Genomic DNA, 20,896 nt, shown 5'->3' with positions numbered 1-20,896 from the left:
AAGATATAATGAAATATTTCCAAAAATGGGAGGGGTGTACTCACTTATGTTGCCAGCTGTTTAGATGTTGATGGCTGTGTTTTGAGTAATTTTCAGAGGAAGGTAAATCTATACTACTATACAAGCTGTACACTGACTACTTTAAGTTATATCAAATTGTCATTTCTATAGTGTTGTCCCATGACAAGATATAATAAAATATTTCCAAAAATGGGAGGGGTGTACTCACTTATGTGAGATACTGCATAAAGAATCTCTTTTATATCCAAGCCAAAGTCCAAACATTATTCGAAGAGAACAGTTCCTTCACGACAGCTCATGCCTGCACGACATTTCTGTCCACTCTGACAGTCACTATGTCACATTACGCGATTGTGGAGTCATAAAATCGTGCCGTGACTTGGCCGACAGACATGACACACTACACGATGATCCACACCAATTATCCCTGGTCGTCTCTCAAGACGTGTGTGATGTCATTGGGTAATTCTTTTTTTTTTTTTTAGAGATTATTTTTGTGGGCTTTTTTGCCTTTAATGACAGGACAGAGAGTGAAATGCGGAGACAGAGAGAGAATGGGGACTGACATGCAGCAAAGGGCTGCGAGCCAGACTCAAACCCGCGGCCGCTGCAGCGAGGCAATGCCTCTGTACATGGGACGCCGGCACTATCCACTACGCTACCGATGTCCTGTCATTGGGTAATTCTTGTCCTATTTTTATTACTTTTACTATTATTTCAGTCATTGTGGCTGTTCGTGTGCCAGCGGAAATGTTATTGCAGTAACGTGCGAAGTGCCACCAGATGGCAGGGGCTACATTTGAAGAACTGTATGCAAACATGCAAATCACTGAATCCTCCACAACAAGTTCCTGCAAATGTTTCACGATAAAAGCCTGTTTAGAAAATGAAGGGATTCTCTCAACCAAAGTTATAAGGGGCTTTTAATTTGAAACAGATACAGGAAGTGTTGAATTTAAAATAACGGCGCGATGCATTAATGCCTGGTACACACTACACGTCATTTCTGTCTGTTCTGACAGTCACTATGTCGCATTACACGATTGTGGAGTCATAAAATCGTGCCGTGACTTGGCCGACAGACACAACACACTACACCATGATCTACACCAATCGTCTTTCACGGTGTGTGTGATGTCATTGAATTATTCTTGTCCTCTTTTTCTTATTATTACTATTATTTCAGTCACTGTGGCTGTTCATGTGCCAGCTGAAATGTTGTCGTAGTAACGTTAAAAGTGCCACCAGATGACAGGAGCTACATTTGAAGTACCGTATGCAAACAGTCACTGAATCCTCCACAAGTTCTTGTAAATGTTTCACAAAAAAAAGCCTGTTTAGAAAATGAAGGGATTCTCTCAACCGAAGTTATAATGGGCTTTTAATTTGAAAGAGATACAGGAAGTGTTGAGTTTGAAATGATGGCGCGATGCATTAACTTTATCAAGGCAAACGAGAGCAGAAAAAAAGTAAAAGTACAAAATACAGAGGGAATAATAAATAACAGCCCATTTATAATGTAATCTTCTTCAAATGATTTTCTTTTTGTTGTTCACGACTGCTCCTGTCACAGCCATTACTTTGATCAATAAACACACAGAGTGATCTGCTGCCATGGATAACTGTATGACAACACCCCATCCTTTTCGATATTTCCTCTAGGGACGTTACAACAACAGAGTGAAAAGGGAAAAATGCTGGCATGAAACAACAGAGGCACTTTAGCAACCTGGTGAGTACTGCCATTAGCATCAAGCTACTTGCCTGGAGGAGATAAAAGCATGGATGAAGCTAAATTTCTTACAACTTAACAGCTTCAAGACTGAAGCCATCCTTGTTGGCATCCCACACCAGGTCAGATCATCCAACCTCACCAGCATCTCTTTCTCCAGTGAGAACATCCCCCTGTCTACTTCAGTCACCAACCTAGGCGTTAAAATGGACCCCCACCATATTCGAGACCCACATCAGACACCTGTGCAAGACTTCCTTTTACCACTTCAGGAACATTGCAAAACTCCATCCATCACCCAATCTGGCAGATGCTGAAAAGCTTGTTTACTACTGTAATGCACTCCTTATCGGGATCCCTAGTAAAAGCATCCAGAGGCTTCACTACATCCAGAACAGCGCTGCTAGGATCCTGATGAGGGCGCACAAACATGACCATATCACACCCATCCTCAAATCACTCCACTGGCTGCCTATTGAACTCAGAATTCAATACAAGGTCTCCCTCCTCACACATCATCCTCACGCACCCGCCGCACTGCCAGCCGCCTCAACCCCCCCAGGAGCAGACTCCGTACCATGGGAGATCGGGCCTTCTGCCCGGCTGCTCCCACACTGTGGAATGCTCTCCCTGACCACCTGAGAGCACAGCAGACTATGGACGCTTTTAAACGCAACTTAAAGACTTACCTTTTTACTAAAGCCTTTTAATGTATTTTATCTTGGTGTCTGTTTTTAACTCTGAGCATAGCATATCTACACTGCCTTCTGTAGCACTTTGAGATTTGTTTTTATGTAAAGTACGTTATAAATAAAATGTATTATTATTATTAAAAAAATATTTTATAAGCTAGCAAACAATGTTACTTCTTCATAACGGAGATGGACATGAAGTAAGAAATTCAAAAATAGTGGTAGGGCTTTTACTTACCACAACTGCAGAGGCTACCAGTATAGGAACTGTAGGGGGCAATGTGGTTGGGGGTAGAGTGAGTGTGTGGTGAACCGGCAGAGTTTCTGTCAGAAGACGTCAATATAGTATGGAGTGAGGTCGAGGAGGCAGGTTACGATGCAACACAGCTTTTATTTTACTTAAATTGAATGTTTCTTCTCCTTGTTCTTTATATCTTGTGTCTGGGTATCTGTGTGCTGCATCAAAAAGAGAAATAAACATACAATAGAGAGATACAAGTGATCAATTCATTAACGATCCATCTCTAACAATCAAACAAACAAATGAAACAAATCCTATTAACGCTGATATTCCATATTCACTATTCAATCATTTCAACTTGAAAGTTGCCTCAATGCAAATATACACCATATACAAACAACTAAAGAGGCCATAATAGCCAAAGTCAATCAGAGGTAAATCAATGGTCAGGATCAAACAAATCACATGGCCCATGGCACATGTCTGGAAACAAAGAATATCAGGCAGAAGTGCACAAGAAGCAAACTATATGCAATAGTATCAAGAGTAACCAAAGTAACCAAATGTGATAAATTGAGACTCACGTTAACGTGAAGACGCACACACCAAACACCGGTGGACACACAAGGCTGCAGAGTGAAGGCGAGCAAAGAGTGAGAGATGAGTGAACAAACAATTCATGGTCTCCGGCCCTGCTACAGGGTTTACTGGGCAGGTAAAGTGGACGTGGTTTAGAAAGGTAGCCTGCAGTTTCACTCTGGCACTTTCACCCCTTGTGGGCTGGTGAATCAGGAATAGGTAAAAACACATATAAATCAAAGTCTTTTCAAGTCAAGTCTCTTCAACCGGCTTCATTTGAAACAGACTACATTATAAATGGGCAGTTATCTATTATTCCCTCTGTATTTTTATACTTTTACTTTTTTCCGTTCCGTCATTTCAAACTCAACACTTTCTGTATCTCTTTCAAATTAAAAGCCCTTTATTACTACGGTTGAGAGAATCCCTTCATTTTGTAAATAGGCTTTTATTGTGAAACATTTGCAGAAACTTGTTGTGGAGGATTCAGTGACTTGCATGTTTGCATACAGTACAGAATGGACAGAAATGTTTTGTAGTGTGTACCAGGCACTAGACTTTCTGTCAGAACATCGTGAGGTGTCCCAGACGGGACGTCGGTTGTCGTTAACTATGACACATTACACAAGATGAAATGATGGATATCGCTTATGACACTCGTCATTCACAATCCATGCCAATACCGTAAGTCACTGCGTCGGGCTATAATCGGGCTGATATCAGGCTGATATCGTGTAGTGTGAACCAGGCATAGCCCCGCTACTATTTATAAATTTTCTTACTCTATGTCCATCTCCATTATGAAGAAGTAACATTGTTTGCTAGCTTGATGCTAATGGCAGTACTCAGCAGGTTGCTAAAGTGCCTCTGCTGTTTCACACCAGCATTTTTCCCTTTTCACTCTGTTGTGGTAACGTCCCTACAGGAAATATCTAAAAGGCTGGGGTGTTGTTGTCATACAGTTATCCATGGCAGCAGATCACTCTGTGTTTGTATTGGCCAAAGTGATGGCTGTGATGGGAGCAGTCCTGAACAACAAAAAGAAAATCAAACATGCTAGACTTTCTGTTGGAATGTCGGGAGGTGTCCCACACTGTATGTCGCGGCGTCAGGCTAGAATCGGGCTGATATCGTATAGTGTGAACCAGACATCATCAGATCACGTTTCAGTTACATGCATTACAGTTAATACATGCCAGTACAGTTTTTATGCCCTTTCATTGGTACACGATTTACTAGTATTTGTGTATTTTTTTAAATCTTAATAAAACGCCCCTGTATAAAATTTGGCAAGAATAATAAGGAGATTTATGATGTCTGTTCTTCCGATTTCCTGTCATAGTCAAAGAATCAGAATATAACATACTATACATATAAAATAGCCTAATGCAAAATCTCTATATACAATGTCAATAATACATTTGGAAACATCTTTCCATAATTTTACAGAGTACTGACAATGCCAGAAAAGATGGGACACAGTTTCTGGATGAGTTGTGCAAAAAGAACAGTTTATATCAATATTCTGTAATTTCTTCAAAAAATACTTTGCAGGGTAAAACGTGTGTATAATTCCAAAGTGAACCTCTCTAATAAAGTAATAAAAGTAATAAAGCTTTTGTCCAAGGAATATTCTCAGCAAAGATATGCCAGTATGTAGTGACATACGATTTTGTGACGACCTCACTCTGTTTTAAGATACTATTTTGTTTCTTTTACATGTGTTGTCATATTACTGTTTTTTTTTTCTTTACTGGCATTGTCAAAGTAGGAAAGAATCCCAGAATGTTAATCAATCTTAGATTCACGGATTCAATCAATAGTTCTGCGTTTGACTGGTAAATGTAGCGCATGCGCACAGCCTATTCTTCCTTTCTGCTAGCCTCTCCGCCATGGCGCCTGTTGTAAGTAAAGTCGCGTGTTAATAAATCCATTAGGATTGTAGATTTTACGCTGTGAAAGCCAAAGAAAACGAGCGAGATGAGTTTACAGTGTTGTTAATGCAATCGTAGTCTCAGAACAGAGGATTGGTTGAGTTTTGAAGTGGTAATTTGAGCACGAAGGTAGCAGATTTTCTCAGTGGCCTATAGCAGCTGCCTTTTAGCTAACGTTAGCCACACAGCATCGGCAGGGACTGTAGCTCACCACGTTGTTCACTCAGTTAGCTTGTCCGGGTGGCTGTGTGACAGCAGATTATTTGTACAAGTTTAACAAATGTTGTCGCCTCGCTGTCGTAGCGGTTGATATGTGACGTGAATGATACAGTTAGCTTGCCCCACTGGTTATTTTGTAGCTGGACGTTAACCCAGCTGGATAAAATCGAGCTTTTGTGTTTGCCTGTTTTGTTTTTTTTTTGTTTTTTTTTTTTTTTGGGGGGGGGGGACTTCATAGCTCGAAACTTCAAACCAGTATATTGGTATATTATTGACTTCCTAGAAAACATGTTGTTAAAGTAAAAGATTGTGGTTTTGGCTCATCAGCTGTGGTGTTCTGTCAGACCTCTGCGTCTGTCAAGAAGCAATGTTTAATGGTGTCAAGTGGGGTGAAATGTATGGATTAGCACTGTGAAAGTTGAGTTCTGTTGTTTAGCCAACACTTCTGTACAGTCAGGTAAATGTGTAGTGTCTTCTCAGCAGAAGAAGCAGAACACCGGCAAAGGTGGTAAGAAGAAGAAGCAGGTCCTGAAATTCACACTGGACTGCACCCATCCTGTGGAAGATGGCATCATGGATGCTGCCAACTTTGTAAGTTATCTTTCATTAGATATTGTTATTGTAGCTGTAGATGTGTTTTAGTCTGTTCATCTCAAATCAGATGCAAGCAACATTACTACTGACCGTCCATAGGCAGAAATGATACTGTTAAATGAAAACTAACTGAGACTTAACATTTGCTTGAACTAAATAATCCATCACAATGAACAGTAATGTGGTATTTGCCACACACTGCAGATCTCAGCATGGTGGCTGTGTGTGAAGTTTCTACAAACATGTTTTCAGGAGCAGTTTCTTCAGGAGCGCATCAAGGTGAACGGGAAGGCCGGCAACCTGGGTAATGGTGTGGTCTCCATCGAAAGGAGCAAGAGCAAGATCACAGTGTCCTCTGAGGTGCCCTTCTCCAAAAGGTAAGAATCAGTCACACACACATTTTAGCAGCTGGAAGCGGCTTTTTGTAATTGTTTTTGATGAGAATGAAGCTGTTTTGGCGCTGCTACGCTCCTCGTGTTTCTGCGCTCTAGGCACCTGGCATTTTTGCCAGAGCGCTCTGAACTCCTCGAGTTGAAAAAACTTCAGCTCAGAGCGGAAAAAACGCCTTATGTCATCTTCACTTTTTTACCATTGCCCAATCTGATGATTTGAGAGGCGGGTCTTCTGTGGTAGTCACGACAACAAGTTTACAGTTGGTAAATAGGAGGGGGGAAACTGGTGGTAGTGGTTGCTGGATACATCATATAGCTCTATATGACTTGAGTTACAAACTGCCCCCATGTCATCCTTAAATATGCCTGGAAACAGCCATCAAGAAGGAGAAGCTCCTGGACCAACTGGTGGTACTCCCACACAGATCTCCGTTTCCCTGTGCCCTACAAATTATTTGCTGACAGCTTCTCACCCTCAACCAGAGCTACGGCAAGTACCCTCTGCCTGTCCATTTTAGGAACTAGATACTAATTACTGTGAAATAAAATAATTTAATAAATAAATAAACAGTAGATTGATTACACAGGAAGGTTAGGGTAAAGGGTGGTTGCCTGGCAACAATAAAAAGGCACAGTTAGCCTTTTTTGTACTTGTGGCATTCAATTTTAAGAAAAGCAGTGTGGTGCACCTCTCATTTTGTAACCTGCAAAATAGAAGACGGCTCGGGCCGCATTTTTCTGACTGAACCCAACCTGAGTCTGAGACAGTTTGTTACCTGACATAGTTATTGTTATCATGGTTACAGCATGTCTGTGTTCCGTGATCACACATGGACAGTGTTATGGCTATATGGCTATATTCACATGATAGGGCTTAAAGCTGTAGTTGATCACTTTTATCAAAATTAACTTTTTTCCATATTTGGTCAAACTGTCACTATAGGGCATGTGTCCACATTTTCAGATGTTCTCAACGAGCAGCAAGCGCATGAGGCCGCCTGTAGAAAAGGTGCTGCGCCCAGCGTCTTTTTTTTTTTTTTTCCAGAGCGCTTCACCTTTTTTGTACTGCAGCTGAAAATCTCTGAACTTTTCAGAAAGGCGCAGATGACGTCACTGCCATTTCCCTATACAACCGATACCTAATGGACCGAAACAAAACACACATTATACAACAGTTAGTTCCCGCCCTGCAATCTGATTGGTCGAGAGACAGTAAAACCGTGATGATATTGGAGTACAACATCACGGTTATTTCACTGTGTATGTATCACTCCATCTCACAGCTGATTGCAATCAACAATCAAATCAAAACTGACGGTTAGTGTCAGTTAGGTCAGCAGTTGCGTTGTAGGCTGATTAATTCATCCACTGTCAAACAGCCAAAAATATGGATTTATTTCCTAAAATAAGTTTTGAATTGAACTATGAATGGTCATCAGAGGAAGATGAGGGAGAGGAGAAGCTGAATCCATCTGAGCACACATCCAGGTTTGTCAGTGTTTCATCAGCAGAGCTCAATGACTTGGAGAAAAGCAACATAGTGTCAGATCAGAAGGCAGAGTCGGCTGTGCCTGTGATGCGACAGTCCACCATGCAGTCACCAGAGACGTATTTCACCGGCTGCACAATTAATGGAAATGTGCTGATAAATGTGTATAAAGAGTAAGTGCCTGGCGCACCATGTCTGCGTTACATAGCAACGGTGACAGCGGAGTCCTGAGGGAACTATTTTTGTTGGCGGAGGACAAATAAAATGCTTAAATTATCTATTTTGTCCTCATTTTTCAACATTTCTTAATCAGCCTTGCTTATTTAACTGTTGAACTGTTGGCCTGCGGCCTCGTGCCTATGACCGAATTACAGCTATGACGATATCACAGTACAACATCACGAGCTCAAGTGTGATATTGCTTAATTACGGTGCCTCCTGTCGGTGCTTTTTTTTTTTAAAAAAAATGCTATGTCTCTCTCTATTGGACGTTACACGTAAAGGAATCATTCATTCCTTCATTTGTTGAGTGTATATTATTATTTAAAGGCACGCTAAGCACCGTTGGCGTCACTTGTGTTTACGTTCAACAATGTTAACAATGTTAGCGGCAGTAGCTCAGTCCATAGGGACTTGGGTTGGGAACCGGAGGGTCGTCTGTTCGAGTCCCTGTCCGGACCAAAATATGGAGCGTGGACTGGTGGCTGGAGAGGTGCCAGTTCACCTCCTGGGCACTGCCGAGGTGCCCTTGAGCAAGGCACTGAACCCCCCAACCACTCGGGGCGCCTCACCAAGGGCAGCCCCCTCACTCTGACATCTCTCCACTTTGTGCATGTATAGGTCCTGTTTGTGCATGTGTGTGTCTTTCGGACCTGTGTGTAATTGACAAGCAAGAGTGAAAACAATGAATTTCCCCTCAGGGGGATTAATAAAGTAAATAAACTTAAACTTAAACTTAACTTAAAAACACAACGGAGCTAGCTCGCCCCCCTCGTCCTCCGTGACTCTGTCATGAACGAGCGATAGCTGCTAGTTACAATGGATTTACACACCTGTTCACAGGATAGTGCACCCACCATGAAAATTCACCCATTATCTACTCACCCTCATGCCGATGGAGGATCAGGTGAAGTTTCAGAGTCCTCACAACACTTGTGGAGATCCAAGGGGAGAGGAGGTAACTTAGCAACAAAACTCCACCTCATAGAGGCTTACAGTGCCCCAGATTCAAACGTCCAAAAACACATAATTGAAACTACAAAATACACTGCCTGGCCAAAAAAAAAGTCGCCACCTGGATTTAACTAAGCAAATAGGTACGAGCCTCCTATTGGATAATTACTGCATGGGCGATTATCTTTCAGCTGGCAACAAGTTATTTAACCCCAACTGGTGCAATGAGTTGCTTCTCATTTCCTAAACAACCATGTCGAAAGACACATCCCGTGGTCGTGGAAAAGATGTTAGTCTGTTTGAGAAGGGTCAAATCATTGGCATGCATCAAGCAGAGAAAACATCTAAGGAGATTGCAGAAACTACTAAAATTGGGTTAAGAACTGTCCAACGCATTATTAAAAACTGGAAGGATAGTGGGGACCCATCGTCTTCGAGGAAGAAATGTGGCCGGAAAAAAATCCTCAATGATCGTGATCGGCGATCACTTAAATGTTTGGTGAGATCAAATCGAAGAAAAACAACAGTAGAACTCAGGGCTATGTTTAATAGTGAAAGTAAGAGCATTTCCACACGCGCAATGCGAAGGGAACTCAAGGGATTGGGACTGAACAGCTGTGTAGCCTTAAGAAAACCACTAATCAGTGAGGCTAACCGGAAAAAAAGGCTTCAATTTGCTAGGGAGCATAAAGATTGGACTCTGGAGCAATGGAAGAAGGTCATGTGGTCTGATAAGTCCAGATTTACCCTGTTCCAGAGTGATGGGCGCATCAGGGTAAGAAGAGAGGCAGATGAAGTGATGCATCATCATCATGCCTAGTGCCTACTGTACAAGCCTGTGGGGGCAGTGTTATGATCTGGGGTTGGTCAGGTCTAGGTTCAGCAACAGTATGTGCTCAAAGAATGAGGTCAGCTGACTACCTGAATATACTGAATGACCAGGTTATTCCATCAATGGATTTTTTCTTCCCTGATGGCACGGGCATATTCCAAGATGACAATGCCAGGATTCATCGGGCTCAAATTGTGAAAGACTGGTTCAGGGAGCATGAGACATCATTTTCACACATGGATTGGCCACCACAGAGTCCAGACCTTAACCCCATTGAGAATCTTTGGGATGTGCTGGAGAATGCTTTGCGCAGCGGTCCGACTCTACCATCATCAATGCAAGATCTTGGTGAAAAATTAATGCAACACTGGATGGAAATAAATCTTGTGACATTGCAGAAGCTTATCGAAACAATGCCACAGCGAATGCGTGCCGTAATCAAAGCTAAAGGCGGTCCAACGAAATATTAGAGTGTATGACCTTTTTTTTTGGTGGTGACTTTTTTTTTGGCCAGGCAGTGTATCTCCATACTGCTCGTCCGTAGTGATCCAAGTGTCCTGAAGCCCAGACATAAAAAGCTGTTTGGAAAAACGTCATTTGAACTCTGTTTTTAGCCTCATTGTAGCCTGTAGCTCTAACTGCCTCTCTGGGCACTGCATTCACGTTTGCACGAGACCGTGAGACATGGGCACTGCGTTCATGTGTGTGTGCTTGCTTTCGCTGGTCTCGCGCTGGCTGGTTGGTACAGCCTGGACCCAAATGTTTTTGTTGCCATTTGCGGAGCCTGGGCTTAGGGATGCACTGATCCACATTTTTTCACTTCCGATCCAATCCCGATACCTGAATTTGGATGTCTGCCGATACCGATACTATTCCGATACTAGTGCTCTGTTTGCTTTAATATTATTATCATTATTGTTGATTTTATATGAGGCTATAATAAACTCCTTTCTACAGGCATGTATGATATGTACGTATGTATGCATGTATGTCCCAAAAGGCAACTTGAGGTAAGTATAAGGTCAGAAAAGCAGGAAATCCTTTTAACAGGAAAAATCCCATCCTGAAAATAAATATGCAGCTGTAAGGGTTTCAAATTGATTGTCAATATTTATTAAATTCCAAGACAGTGTTAAACTACTAGTGCAATATACACTATCAAAAAACAAAAAATATCTGTCATATTAATCTGAACAGCACAGATACACATCACGTAGACACTACTATGTAGTAGTGTTGTCACAGTACCAAAATTGGGACCCACGGTATGATACCAGTGAAAGTACCACGGTTCTGAGTAGTATCACGATACCACAGTGAAAATGAGGCAGATGTGCCTTTTGTCATTTATAAAAAGATAAATCACTTTTCTATAATACATCAATGATATTTCAGTGGAATAAATTACTTAATGACTTATTCATACTTCAAAACAGCATCAATAAGTGATTAACATAGGGGGGATCAAAATAAAATAAATAAATAATATAAAAATCAACCAGCCACCCTCCTCCCCTGACAAGTAAAGAACGGTCCCTTAAGTGCGGTGAGGTTTGTGGAAATGTGAACGGTTCGTTTCTCCTCTGACACGTCACATACCTGTGTGCCGCCACGGCTCAGCTGTTCAGGTACTTTTGGGCAGTCATGACACCAATGAAGACTTATTGGACCTGGACCCGGGCTTCTCCGTCGCCGGTAAGCCATTATCTTGCGCCGCGGAGCACTATGGCTGCCATATTTGACCACCGTATTCCTGTCTGTGACCCCCGTTCAACCCACAACCGGCAGGATTCGCCTTTCGTTTCTGCTGCTGGTTGAAATCTGTACTCACACAGCGTGCTCCTGAATGATTTCTTTTGCTCGCACAAAACTATTTTTAGTCTCAAATGTGAGTAAAATGCTCGCACCGTAGAGCTCTGTGGAAAACAAATCACTGTAGCATATATAAACAAATCTTTGCCTACAAGTAAAATTAAGTAATAACTTTCACTGCTTGAAGATACTCAATAGCTCAGAAATGTCAGTGGAAAACAAACCACTGCAGCCACATATCGAGTGCCAGGTGGCCAGAGCGCTCCGTTATTGGATGGCGCATGGACACTCACCCTCTTGCGATTGGACTTTGAACTTATCCCACAGTAGTGGTACCATGAGGTACTCCAACATTATGGTATCATACCATCGTGTTTTAGTACCGCAGTGTACCGTTGGTACCAGTATACCGTGCAACACTACTATGTAGCAATCATCATATCATTCCAGCAGACAATGTGAAAGCACAGACAGGGCTGGTGGATCGGAAATTTCCGATCCGTGAATTATGTTGGTATCGGAACCCGATGCCGATACTGGATCGGATCGACCATTCCCTACCTGGGTTGCCTTCAGAGACCTTACTTTAATAGAGTTAAAAAAAAATAAAAATTTAGATATTTTTTGGGGCATTTGTAGCCTTTATTTGATAGGATAGACAAACTGTAAATAGTTCATATACCTATTTATTTCTAGGTATTTCTAATTTCCCTCAGCAAAAAATAAATAAAAACATTGTTTTTATTATAATTTAAAACTGTTATACAAAATACTCACACACTTCTAGGCCGTAAGGTGAATCAGAAAAAGTCTCACAGAAACTGATTTCCGCTCTGACATCTGGGCACTACACGGTCACCGGGGACACACGTGAGTAATTCAGGCTGACTTTACCTGCTTTTCAGCGAACTCCTCTGGTAATTTTATTAAAAGGCATGGCATATAGGTCCACTGTAGCTTATTATTATTATTATTATTATTATTATTATTATTATTGGGTCTTATAAGAGTGGGCTACAATGAGTACCGGGCCATCAAATCACAGCATCCGTGGTGAGAGGACACGGAATTGTGTGCGCTTTTACGCACGCGGACATAGGTGATCACGGATATTTGATGTGGGAAAGATGTAGCCAGATGTATTACCTGTTTTAGATACGTGGCTGTCTGCCTGTCCGTCTGTAGCACGAGTCATGTGCGCCATGACCCATGCGTAAAAGCGCAAACAGTCCCTCAGCCAGCAGGGAGAGAGCAGCCCTCGCGAGCTGCTCTCTCCCTGCCTGCAGGGCTGTCCCTCCTTGGGGCAATGAATGAGGAAATAATCGCCCCGGCGTTTAATCGTATCGGCGTTTAATACGCAAAATGGGGTCAAACCCCTGGCGGCTATTAGGTGCCCAGCGGCTATATGCCACCGGGCGACTATTTGGAAATATATGGTATGTGACAATAATCATATGTGTATAATAGCAGTAGAAGTGTGACTAATGATCACAGCAGCAGTAGGAGGCATCTGGCAGGACCACGGCAGCTCTTGTAGGCTGAAATCAAGATGATCACATTAACCAGTGCGCAATCATCAGACTTGACAAATATCACGGGAAAACAATCTTTGTTATATCGAGATAACAAGATAATTAATTCGTTATCATGAGAAAACAATCTTTGTTATATCGAGGTAACGAAATAATAAGTCGTTATCACGAGATAACAGTGCACAACAAAAAAAAAAATACATGGCTGTTCTCGTATTCCGTACTGGACAGCTATGTTGTCTATGTAATAATACGTCGGTTATGCCCAGGTATTGAATCAAATGTGTGTTTAAGACATTTTTGCTTAGTTCACCTTATTGTCTATTTGTCTCATCATGTTTCATGGACACGGCGATGTGAATAGCGCTGTTTCAGCTCATTTCTGCTCACTTTTGAGGACTTCGGGGTCTGTTTTCCTCTGCTGAATGAAACCAGGGCGACACGAAATGCGGGTACCTTATTGGTGTAGCGCGATCACGTGACGGCCGTTCCACCACTCGCGTACCAAATCTCATTACGCTCAGGCGGAACTGATCATTACGCTCAGACGGAACAAGTGCCGAATTACGACCCCGATCACAGGACTCTTGCGGGGTTATGAGCTACGAACTCCCGCTGATTAGCTGAACATGTATCAGTGTTTTTTATGAAGTAAAGATCGTGTAGTCCCCAGATGTCGGAACGAGATGAAACGATAACTGTGTTCACCTTATGGCCTATTCTGAAAGGTGGCCCATTTGTGCCACTTTTCAATTTTGTGCCTTCTCTCGTCCCGCAGGAGAAAACACGTCAGAGATTCATGGGGTTGTTTGTTTCGTTTCCCTGGCCTGCATGTCTTTGGACGCACTGGTCAGGAATAGCGCTCCTATTTCGTTGTTTTCACTTAGTTTTTAATGAAATAAAGGCTGTTTCATATTCTATTCTCCTCCTCTGTATTTTATTTATTTTTCTACCTTTATATAGTCAGGCAGTGATTGAGGTTAAGGTGTCTTTTCTAAGAGAGACCTGAATAAGAAACATTAATGAGATAAAGATAAAGCCTATGCTCAATAACACCGGCATCATCACGCCTCTTTATGTAATTAACAAACAGCAACGAGAGTAGGCTGTGAGTGGCTCAAATAACACTAATAAATAACATAAAATAAACAAAGTTAACGAATGAAACGAATGAATTTAACAAATTAATCACTTGACCATAATATTGCTGTGGAGGAAGAGAATGTTGCTGACCGACTGGTCCCAATCCCGTGCGCCTCTCTTCCAAGATGCGCCCACAGACACTAAAGGCCCGCTCTGAAGGCGCACTGGATGCGGGGATCCTGAAGATGAAACGCACCAGCTTTGAGAGCGCTGGAAAGTACAGTAGAGGGCTCAGTGCGCCTTCAGACCTTGTTTGAGCTTCTTTTCCACAACATTTGTTAACTCCATCCTGTCGCTATAGGCTATATCCTGATCCCGCAGTGTTTTTTTTAGCCGCCCGTTCCCGCCCGCAGCAAAGTTCAAACCGCCCGCTCCCGCAAGATTCGCAGGCGAGTGGGCAGATGTCAGATCTGTGCAGAGCACCAGGACAAAAACACAGACACATTATCGACATTATGATAATAACATCCAAAACACAAGTTTCACTTTTAGCAGTTTCTGTGACATGAGAAATACTAAGATAAGTCACTTGATGCCACTGTTTCCATGATTTTAACACTGATTCTTTGTTGACAATGTAGCATTATTGGTGAAAATAATTTGGTGCCATCCCCTGATGCATCAATGGTGAGTTCACCGCATCCTCTCAGATTTGAATGCGTCAGGGATGCAGGGCACGTGCTTAGCAGCATCTCTGGGTTTGTATCTGGATGAGGAAAAAAACACGTTAATACAGCATTGTGATTACATTTCGGCCAAGCGTAAATGACTTGTATAAAGTTTGGACACATTGTTAAAGACAGTAACTTTAAAAAAAAACTAAAAAAAAAACTTTTTCACATCTGCTAAAAGTGTCACTACATCCACACAAAAGTACACAACACAGAAAACTCTGTGGGGGAATCATGTTCTTCTCTCCTTGTGCTTCTAATTTCTTTTCTGAGAATCTACTGTGATGCATGGAAAACAACCAATCAGATGTCTAGGAACATACTCTAGTTTACTGTTGAGCTGTAAATTGATTGTTTGCTGCTGTGCTTCATTTTGGCTCGTCTGTTTTGGAGATGGCAGCCGGTACACATAGCAAAACCATGGCGCAAGCATGTTGGACCTAGAGTGAATACACAAAAGACAGCGCTGTGAGTGAGAGGAGACGGGGCTATTGGGGCACTGCAGTAGTGTGTGCCAACTCGCTGTCGAAGAGAAGAGGGCAAGAAAGTAGTGTTGATACTGTGGAAAATGAGGATTGAAACCATTTCAAATATTCAGAATGGATGTATTGATAACTCGGTACACTACACACTACATAAGCAAATAGTTGTTTGCTGCTATGTATATTAATGCTCTGAATTTGGCATACAGCTCTTTAATGTTTTGGTGTACATTGTGCTGTTGACAAGTGAATATTAGAGCAGCTGACATGGGAGGTGAAATGGTGCTACAGCAGCAGAGCAGTCTGTGTCAAAGAGTAATTTTGGATATCCTTATCCCACTGTCCACTCCTTCTACCTGTTGTGAAAGTGTGTTTAATCTGAAAGTGAATGTGACACACTGTTTTTGTCTTCTGTTGTGCAGATACCTGAAGTATCTGACCAAGAAGTACCTGAAGAAGAACAACCTGCGTGATTGGCTGCGCGTCGTGGCCAACACCAAGGAGAGCTATGAGCTCCGCTACTTCCAGATCAACCAGGATGAAGAGGAGGAGGAAGATGAAGATTAATTGACAATTCATCAGATTTTGTACATTTAAATAAATGTTGTTTACAGTACAGACGGGTGTGCTGGGTGTTTTCTTTGAGATTTTCTGTCAGTGTCTCACAGATGCAGCTGCGGAAGTCAGCTGTCAAAAACCAGCATGGCTTACAGGTTAGCAGTCTGCTCTGATGACAGCTGGAGAACCTAGTGAGTTCAACATTGTGATGTTGTCAAGGTTTAATGCTTATGATGGCCATAGCATACATCTTTGTTAGCCTTACAGAAAACTCGGCAGAGATTTAAACTCTGCTGCAGTGTGGTTTACTGAGATTTTACAAGCTGCTCAGAGTTGAGACACAAAGCACAGATGACATCCATTCACAGATGAACTGTCCTGCTGATCTGTTAGTTTGTGTGGAGCTCTGCTGTCATCATGTCAACAGTTCAAGTGCAGTAGGAGAAATGTGAGCTTTGTATCTCATACAGGGTTCCCACTAGGGTTGCAGTGGTATACCTTTTCAGGGTATACCGTGAAACTAAAGTTGACGAGTAGTTTAGTTTATGTAGTTTATCAAGGGACAGTGTGCAATAGCATTAATCATTTACAAGAGATGAGGAGATGGTTGCACCAGATTTAGCAATAACTGCTAATTTCCATCTGTAGTCCCAACATATAATTTACAATACACACAGACCACAATCTAAAAAACAAAGAAACCTAAAATACAGATGAACAGAGGACAGCACAGAGACAGTACAGACATACAATTTCCACATTTAAAATAACCAAGTTGTTAGAGTGCAAGGAGGAACAACTTACAAAACACTAAAAGGCAGTCCAAGTAGCAGCTCCTGATATAAAGTGCAAGGCAGGAATGTGCATAGATAAAGTGCTGGTGTTGTTGGTAGTCAACAAAGTGCTTGTAGCAGCAAAAAAAGTTAGAGTTGATTATAGTTTAGAGTACAGCGATAAGAAACCTAGAAACCAACGATGGTAATTCGGGATTACAGGGATGATTAAATAGCAATGGTAATATGACAGGAATATCTAACAGAGCTCAGATAAACAGCAGAAGAGAGAAACGCAAAACGAGACATAATGACAGAATCAGACAGGAAATCTGACAGCAACACCTAATGTTGGCAACATTGTTTACTCAGGAGCCATTTCTTTGTGGCAAGGCAGAAACTGCGATAATTCCTGTTGATTTTCAAATCACTAGGGAGTCTATTCCATTCTCCGATGGCTTTGATGGAGAAAGCAGATTGACCAAAGGATGACTTTCTTTGTGGGATTTTACAGTCTCCTCTCGTCGCAGATCTTAAAGCTCTTGTTCTCTGTTCAGAGCAGGGGACTATGAATTTTTTTAATGGGGGGGGGGGGGGGGGGGCGCATTATTGATTATTTTATGTACTAAGCAAATGTTTGATAATGTACTTAAATTGTCGAAGCTTAGTAAATTGTATTTGGAGAGAATGTTGCAGTGGTGGTGCTGTCTTGGTTTTCTGTCCAGAACCTTCAATGCTTGCCCATAGAGAGATCTGATTGGATTTAGAGTGGTCTGGTTAGCTTGTGTCCAACATGGCATGCAGTATCTCATGTAGGGGAGTATCATAGCATTGAAGTACATTTTTGCAGCATCAGTTGTTAAAGAGTTCCTGATATGACGAAAGTTCATGATGTTGAATTTCAAAACATGAGCCATTTTTTTTAATGTTTTTTAAAGCTCAGATTTGAGTCAAGAGTAACCCTCAGGTATTTAAATTCCTCAACATTTTTTTATCATTTGTCCTTTTACAAGTATTTCAGGATATCTACATTTCTTATTCTGTTTCTGAAAATACATAGTCACTGTTTTGTCTGTGTTCAGTGTAAGGCATGACTGGTTGAGCCACTCTGATATTCTCTCCATAGCGTTTGATAATGTAGCAGCGACTTCATCATGGTTTTTCCCATGGGCAAATATAACTGTGTCGTCGGCATACATTACTGTTTCAACTTTGTCACAAATCTTCGGAAGGTCATTGATGTATGTACAGAACAAAAGGGGACCAAGAATCGATCCTTGGGGGACACCCATACTACAATTTTGAAAATATGATATTTCATTTTTGATCTTGACACATTGAGTGCGATCATCCAAGTAGGACTTCAGCCATTTAAGTATGTTAGCTGAAAGTTTAAATTTAGTTAGTTTAGATAGGAGGACTGAGTGACTCACCGTGTCGAATGCCTTACGTAGATCCAGGAAGATGGCTCCTACTACACCCCCTTTGTCAAGCTTCTTTCTGATTACCTCAAGAAAATAACAACAGGCTGTTTCGGTGGAATGGTTTGTACGGAAACCAAATTGCATTGGGTGTAATAATTTTTCATTGTCAATGTGAAGCTTCAACTGTTCCGCAACCTTCTTTTCAAGTACATGTACAATTCATCATACCATGTACAATTGCTTATCTGCAATTTTGGGGGGGAAATAATGCAATCAGACGGAGAATCTCAACTTCATTTAGTTCTTTTCAAAGGGAAGTCTTTTTACACACAATTCCATTTTTAGAAATGATTTCAAGAGGGGTTGCAGCAGTAAATCTTTATTTTACTTTTTACACAAACTTTAATTCAAAGATGGTTTCAAATTTCAATTATATTGATAAAATGTTTGTTCAACCAAAAATAACCCCTCTGTTTTTATTCCTTTAAGGGTCATTCAGACTATTTTTTTAAAACTGATACCGTAAAACCACAATATTTTCTGAGACGGTTATCGCACTGTGAAAATCTCATACTGTTGCAAACCTAGAAAACGTGGGAGAAGGTGATTGTTAAATTGCATGACTCTTCCACATTTTCTAGGTTTGCAACAGTATGAGTCACGTAATTTAACAATCACCTTCTTTGGTCCTGGAATTTTGTTGTGTGTAATGAACTAGTCACATTACATGGAACATTTACTGTTATGGCAAATAAATTCTCGAACTGTTGATAAAATGTAGCTCTAATAGCATCGACTAGTAATCTCTCCCTTCATCTATGTCAGCGAGCTTAAATTATGTTTGAATAGAGTTTGAAGCTTGTATGGTTAAAAAAAGGTGGGCAAGTGGGGCACGAAGAAACAAAAATATTGGTCCTTGAAAAGTCATTAAAAGTTTTTAAATGTCCATGAAAATGTGTTTGAACCATGGTTATAGCTTCCTGTAGAAACTACAGCTCCTTATATTTTGTTACTTGACTTGTCCAAGTGTCAGAGACCCAAAAGGAGAAAATAGAGGTATCAATAACTTCAGTTTGTATTTTAAGACTCCTGGCTGTTTGCTTTAGTTGATGTGACAATAAATTTAACAACAATGGAGATGATCGCCTGGAATGCTGCAGATACCTGTTGAAAACCCAATCATGCTCCAAACAAAAAAAATATATATTGTAATGGTGGATTTCTACTCTTAAGTGCACTCAATTAGCAACAAAAAAGTGATAAGGATACCTTTGTTTTTTCCCTGTTCATTCCAACAGACAGAGAAAACACAGAAATCACCTAATAGGCTAGTAAAAATGACAAACAGTCTTAATAGACTCTTTTTAATGAATGGTTAAAGGGACAGAGTAAAATTCTTTATTCTGTTTTCCCGTTTTTTCTGTTCTGGTTTTCAAACAGTAAAACGAAAGAACGAAGGGTACACGGATTGTCATAGTATTATCCACTTGCCGATTAAGACCATGAGATGTGGTTGAAAGCTCTGAAAGAGCCAGTGAGTGGGTTAACGCTCCTTTGTTGCACAAACTTACTCCTATGGTCAAACATGAACTTTCACTCTGTTAGAAACTGAATAATAAAATGTATAATAAATTGTATGATGCACTGATCAGTGAGGGGATGTGAGTGTCACAGCTGGACTCAGGACTCCTTCACACAGCAACATATCAGACATCACGTGGTACAGCATAATGGCTGTTCACTCAGTCCTTAAAACAAATATTAAAAGGAACGTATATGACTAAAAATGACTGCTTGTGGCTCAGGACTAATAGCCTGGCATGTCCAGACCCAATTCGCAAACGCGAATGGGTCTGGACATGGAATGTATGTTTCCTCTATTCCCGAGGGGCGGTATCAACAGCTGTCACTCAAAGTGCCCCTTCACGCAATTGGAAAGACGGAAAACCAATCAGAGTAAACGAAACGTGTGATATGAGGCTGAAGTTGACACCTTATTTACAGCCTCTTATTGGAATTTTCCGGTCCACTTTAAAAGTGTCACTACGCCTGTAGATGGCGGTATTCAGTCGTTTTCCAACTAATTCATGAACTGACGACGCTGAAGTTAGCTTCCGATTCGGCACTTAAGGGGAAAGTTAAGGGGAAATTAACTTAATGTACAGTGTGACTGTTTGTCCACTGATTGTCTGTTTTTTGTGACACTTCTTGATGTGAAAACATTTTAGACATTTTAGGTAAGACATTAACTTTGCCTGACACCCACTATTGTATTTGTGAAACATTTATTTTATTTGTGAAAATGCTAAAGGAGAGATTTCACCGTTTTTGTTTTATACCTAGACCTCATTAGACCAGGTCCAGATAAAAAAAACCCACTATACCTAGACTTCTCAAATCTGGCCTAGATTATCCTACAGAGGCTAAACATTCATTATAACACAGTTTCTGATTTGTGAAACCTTTATTCTATTTGTGAAAATGCAATAAAGACACATTTCACCGTTTTTTCAGCATATAGACCACTTTGGACCCGGTCCAGATCAAAAACCACTGTACCTAGACTTCTGAAATCTGGACTAGATTATCCTACAGAGGCTAAA

At 41.2% G+C, this 20,896-nt stretch overlaps 1 protein-coding gene across 3 annotated transcripts; it reads left to right on the top strand.

The window, feature by feature from the left end:
* Window positions 1-5,070: 5,070 nt before the first annotated feature.
* LOC117258876 (large ribosomal subunit protein eL22) lies at window positions 5,071-16,154 on the top strand. 3 transcript variants are annotated; one of them, XM_033630084.2, is made up of 4 exons: window positions 5,071-5,169; window positions 5,899-6,009; window positions 6,265-6,389; window positions 15,961-16,154. In XM_033630084.2, the coding sequence occupies exons 1-4, from the start codon at window positions 5,158-5,160 to the stop codon at window positions 16,103-16,105; spliced, it is 393 nt and encodes a 130-aa protein (XP_033485975.1). In that variant the 5' UTR covers window positions 5,071-5,157; the 3' UTR covers window positions 16,106-16,154. The 3 variants fall into 3 exon arrangements, with proteins under 3 accessions (XP_033485975.1, XP_078026470.1, XP_033485977.1); XM_078170344.1 differs by lacking the exon at window positions 15,961-16,154 and adding an exon at window positions 6,781-6,937; XM_033630086.2 differs by having other exon boundaries at window positions 5,125-5,169; window positions 5,902-6,009.
* The last annotated feature ends 4,742 nt before the right edge of the window (window positions 16,155-20,896 follow it).

This window comes from Epinephelus lanceolatus, chromosome 8, assembly GCF_041903045.1.
Source record: "Epinephelus lanceolatus isolate andai-2023 chromosome 8, ASM4190304v1, whole genome shotgun sequence".
NCBI lineage: Eukaryota > Metazoa > Chordata > Actinopteri > Perciformes > Serranidae > Epinephelus > Epinephelus lanceolatus.
This window is presented reverse-complemented; position numbering and strand designations above follow the sequence as displayed.